This window comes from Poromitra crassiceps (assembly GCF_964638095.1).
Source record: "Poromitra crassiceps genome assembly, chromosome: 3".
Lineage (NCBI taxonomy): Eukaryota > Metazoa > Chordata > Actinopteri > Beryciformes > Melamphaidae > Poromitra > Poromitra crassiceps.
This window is the reverse complement of record NC_139625.1, coordinates 48,633,151-48,638,629: the sequence shown is the minus strand read 5'-3', so window position 1 is coordinate 48,638,629 and position 5,479 is coordinate 48,633,151. Positions and strand designations below refer to the sequence as shown.

The window sequence follows — 5,479 nt, the reverse complement described above, 5'->3', positions numbered from 1 at the left end:
TATATAAATAGTTTATTATAAAAACGATATTATATAGGCCTATGTATTAGTTCAAACGTTTCAGTTTTGAAATGTAATGACTTCATTGTAATAGTTTAAACGTTTAGCCTACTCTTAATTGTTAATCTGAGTTTTTATGGAGCAAACATGTGGGCGGGTTCAACTTAATTTAATTTAAAAAGAATTACAATTGTAATTGTAATGTTTTATTTGTTATGGCACAGAATTAATTAGCCGTAAAGATATTTATAATGTAAATGTTATATAAGGAGGCATTGCACTGACATTATTTATAATGATATGTGTTAAAAAATTGACTTAATTTATTATAAAGATAGTTATCAGTAAATGTTTGATTTCTAAGAATGTGTTTATCATAAAGAACATTGTAATGTCGTTTTGTTTCTAAATGTTATAGAAACATAATAATAATAATAATAATAATAATAATAATAATAATAATAATAATAATAATAATAATAATAATAATAATAATAATAATAAGGTAACTTTATTTATCATGTATTTTCAGATCATTAGAATAGCTTAAATGCCCCGCCCATTTGAATGTTATGGAATTAGTTTATTATAAAGATAGTTTTAATAGAAATGTGTTATTTATTTTTCAAGAATTAGTTCATTATGAAGATAATTATAACGTAAATCTATTTATTTATAGAATTAGTTTATAATAAAGAATAATAATGTAAATGTTTATTTTTGTACAGAATTATTCAGAATCCATTTAATATAAAGAGTTAAAATGTTTCATTTTTTCATTATGATAAATGTGTTTATGATGAAGATAATTATAATGTGAATGCTTTATTTCTATAATTAGTTTATGGTAATAGTTACTTCAATATTTTATTGTTTTTATTGTGAATGACGTCATCAGACAGTAAACAGCATGACCTGTTCCTGACATTGGTCACCAGAAAATTAGAATCCAAAATAAATACTGACTGGTGACACACTACCTCTCGCTCTACCTCTCTCTCTACTGTCCCTCTCTTTGTCTCTCTCTACCTCAACTCAACTCAAAGTTTATTTATAGAGCACATTTAAAAACAACTGCAGTTGACCAAAGTGCTGTACAGGTCAATAAAAAGGCCAACACAATAAATGCAATGAAGCACAAAAAACATATAATAGTATACAACACAATACCACAATATACAACACAATACAAAGGCCCATAAGAGCTTTCGGGAGTCCAGCTCAACCTGAGTTGAAAGCCAAGGAGAAAAAGTGAGTCTTCAAAGAAGACTTAAAAATATCTAGGGTCTGAGCAGATCTAATGTGCCAGGGCAGGCTATTCCATAGCCTGATCTCAGTGCTTGGGCAGGAGCATGAAAGTGCAGGAGTTCAGACAGATACTGAGGTGCCAGCCCATTTAGAGCTTTAAAAACAAACAACTAAATCTTAAAATCAATTCTAAAAAGCAGTGGGAGCCAGTGGAGCGAGGCCAAGACTGGATTGATGTGGTCATGCTTTCGCTTACCAGTGAGGAGACGAGCTGCTGCATTCTGCACGAGTTGCAGGCGATGCAGCAATGACTGGTCAGTGGTCAATACAAACATACAGAGAGTTACAATCATCCAGTCGTGAATTAATAAAAGCATGGATTACCTGTGTGTCTCTCTCTACTGTCGCTCTCTCTGTCTCGCTGTGTGTCTCTCTCTCTCTCTCTCTCTCTCTCTCTCTCTCTCTCTCTCTCTCTCTCTCTCTACCTGTGTCTCTATTATTGTTATTTGGTCAGTATGATAAATTATCAGACGTGGGTCACCAGACTCCTGGAGGAATGGTCCTCAATGTTTCTTTGGTGTTTCAGATCTGCTTCCAAATTATGGCGAGTAAAGAAAAGTGTGGTCAGTAAATGTAAAATTGTGGCAGAAAAGTTAATGAGTGGACACTAGAGCTCAAGTGTAGCCAGTAAAGTTAGTGTGTGGTCAGTCACTAAGTATAACGTGTGGCAGCAAAGCTGAAGTGGCCTGTATAAGCTGAATTTTGCCAGTAGAGCTAAAGTGTAGCCATTAAAGTTAAAGTGTGGGAAGTAAAGATAGTAAGACTGAAATATGACCAGTAAAGATAACATGTGGCCAGTAAAGCTGAAAAAATGACCAGTAAGGTTAATGTTTGGCCAGTAAAGCTGATATGTGGCACTAGTGGCAGTACATTATGGCCAGTAAAGTGAAAGTGTGGCCAGTAAAGCTGGAAAGTGGCCAGTAAAGCTGACATATGGCCAGTAAAGCTGGAAAGTAGCTAGTAAAGTTAAAATATGACCAATAAAGAAAAAAAAGGTAAGAAAATGGCCAGTAAAGTTAAAGTGTGGCCACTGACCAGTAAAGCTGAAAAGTGGCCAGTAAAGTTAGTGTGGCCAGTAAAAGTGAAAAGTGGCCAGTAAAGTTAGTGTGGCCAGGAAAGTTAAAGTATGGCCAGTAAAGCTGAAAAGTGGCCAGTAAAGCTGAAGTGTGGCCAGTAAAGCTGAAGTATGGCCAGTAAAGCTGAAAAGTGGCCAGTAAAGCTGGTGTAGCCAGTAAAGTTAAAGAATGGCCAGATAGCGAATTGTAGTTTACCGCTGCTTCGCTGCCATTCCGCTTGCGTAACTGTATCCACTGGCTGTGTTGTCTGGATTGGGTTTTCTATTAGGCTATACAGTATGTTCACTCTTCTATACAGGCCATTTTAATACAATGATATCTAGACAGTAAATCTATGGGTTTGTGTCTATATTATTGTATAAAGTTCCTGGCCTGGTGGACTAGTTAATGGCTGAACAGACTGATATTGATCCATATTGTTGGAAAGAAAAATGGATATTATTTCTGTTTTGATGACTTAAATTCAGCAACATAATTTTCTGTCTGCAGCAGAAAACAGATGGTGAGCCACTTGAGTCAAACTGTTCATTTAATTTCTATTTATCTGAATGATTTATCACAATCCAACTCAAACTTTCCTCACAGAAAGGGAAGGGAAGTTCAGATCTGACTTAATTAAACCCGGGACTGGTTCATGTTAACTTGGGTTATTTCAGACTAGCTGGGGTTTGCTGTGTGCTTTTATTTTGTATTGTTTTTATCAATTTAATGGATCTGGCCTAACAATGTGCAGACTGGCCTAACTGTGTATTATCTGCCAGCTTGCTGTCTTGCCCCAAATGAGCGATTATCAACCCAATGTATCTGTTGATTGTGTGAATGGCAGCAGGTGTGTTAGGGGAGTGGCCTATTTGCCTGCCAGGAAAAGTAACAAAACAAAAGAAAAACAGCACACTCCAAAGAAGATTTACAATATGAAAAATAGAAAATGTGCAACAGCATTACAAAACACTAGCTTCCTGGCTATACTTTGTGATATATATTGGTCTAACAGTGTGTATACTGGTCTAACAGTGTGTATACTGGTCTAATAGTGTGTATACTGGTCTAGCAGTGTGTATACTGTTCTAACAGTGTGTATACTGGTCTAACAGTGTACTGGTCTAACAGTGTGTATACTGGTCTAACAGTGTGTGTACTGGTCTAAGAGTGTGTATACTGGTCTAACAGTGTGTATACTAGTCTAACAGTGTGTATACTGGTCTATCAGTGTGTACTGGTCTAACAGTGTGTATACTGGTCTAGCAGTGTGTATACTGGTCTAACAGTGTACTGGTCTAACTGGGTGTATACTGGTCTAACAGTATTATACTGGTTAGTAGACCAGTATCCACACTGTTAGACCATACACACCGGTAGACCAGTATAACACTGTTAGACCAGTATCCACACTGTTAGACCATACACACTGGTAGACCAGTATAACACTGTTAGACCAGTATACACAGTGTTAGACCAGTACACACCCAGTTAGACCAGTATATTGATCTAACAGTGTTATATTGGTATAACTGGGTGTATACTGGTCTAGCTAACTGTGTCTGTGTCTGCAGGTGTACTCTCCCATGGCGGGCGGTGGGATGGGCTCTGGGCTGGGGATGAGCTCCATGTCGGGCTACATGGCGAGCGGCGGGAACACGTCGGGCTCCTTCAACATGTCATACGGGACGGGAATGAGCCCGGGGGCCATGGCCCCTGCCCCGGCCGGGATGGGGGGGCTGGGGGCTGGGCTAGGGGGCGGCGTGGGGGCCATGGGCACGGCCCTCAGCCCCTCCAGCATGACCGCCCAGCAGGCCTCCATGGGTCTGAACCCCTATGGCAGCATGAGCCCCGCGGGCAGCCCCATGGCCTACAGCCAGGCCGGGCTGGGTCAAGCTGGGCTGAGTCAGGCCGGGCTGGGCCGCGGCCGCGACAGCAAGGCATTCAGGAGGAGCTACCCACATGCCAAGCCGCCCTACTCCTACATCTCCCTCATCACCATGGCTATCCAGCAGGCACCCAGCAAGATGCTCACCCTCAGTGAGATCTACCAGTGGATCATGGACCTGTTCCCCTACTACAGGCAGAACCAGCAGCGCTGGCAGAACTCCATCCGCCACTCGCTCTCCTTCAACGACTGCTTCGTCAAGGTCTCTCGCTCGCCCGACAAGCCGGGGAAAGGCTCCTACTGGGCACTGCACCCGGATTCTGGGAACATGTTTGAGAATGGCTGCTACCTCCGCCGGCAGAAGAGGTTCAAATGTGAGAAGAAGCTGTCGAAAGGAGAGGGGAGGAAGGAGCAGGGCGGGGAGGCATCTCCGAGCGGGGAGTCCGGCCTCAAGCCCGGCCTTCTGGACTCCTCTCTGCCCTCTGGCCAGGCGGTCAGTCCACCCGGCCTGGATCCCCGGGGGCCTGGTGTGGGTCTGGACCCCCGGGGGGCCTCGGACCTCAAAGTCTCCACATCCCAGCTCCTCTCCTCAGGCTCGCAGCTCCTCTCCTCCTCTCTGTCCTCCCTCTCTCTGCCCACCCACGCGATGGCACATGAATCCCAGCTGCACCTCAAAGGAGACCCCCACTACTCCTTCAACCACCCATTCTCCATCAATAATTTAATGTCGTCCTCGGAGCAGCAGCACAAACTGGACCTGAAGGCCTACGAGGCGCTGCAGTACTCCTACAGTGGGCCGTCCGGCCTGGGGGGGCGGGGCATGGAGCCGCTGGAGGCCTCCTACTACCAAGGTGTGTATCCCAGACCGCTGCTCAACACCTGATAGACAGTACCAGCTTACCTTTTTATATCGCAGGAGAGAGGAGGAGGAGGACATTTTGTTTGTGCATGCACCTTGGAGCGTTACTGTCAGACTTTTAGCCTCCAGTTCAACCCAGGTACCAGAATAAAACATTGGCATTTTAGGTTTCTGCAAAGCAGGGAGACCTTACTGACCTACAATCTCACATACATTTGAAACAAAACGTCTGCCATCGATTCCGCCCCCCCCCAATGAAAATGACATTGAAATTCAAATAGGCATGTAAAATGGCTTTGAAATTCTGATGTAAAACTTGCAGATTCCAGAATTCTGTCCTGAAAGACTGTTTTGAGAGCGCAGACTTTA

General features: G+C 42.7%; 1 protein-coding gene across 1 annotated transcript in view; it reads left to right on the top strand.

Moving 5' to 3' along the window:
* foxa1 (forkhead box A1) overlaps positions 1 to 5,134 on the top strand; it is a gene marked incomplete at both ends in the record, with an annotated part of 5,481 nt that extends 347 nt beyond the window's left edge. The window contains one exon of the mRNA XM_083633565.1: positions 3,938 to 5,134. Coding sequence (XP_083489691.1) covers positions 3,938 to 5,134 — 1,197 coding nt within the window. The remainder of the gene's footprint in view (positions 1 to 3,937) is intronic.
* Between the last annotated feature and the right edge of the window lie 345 nt (positions 5,135 to 5,479).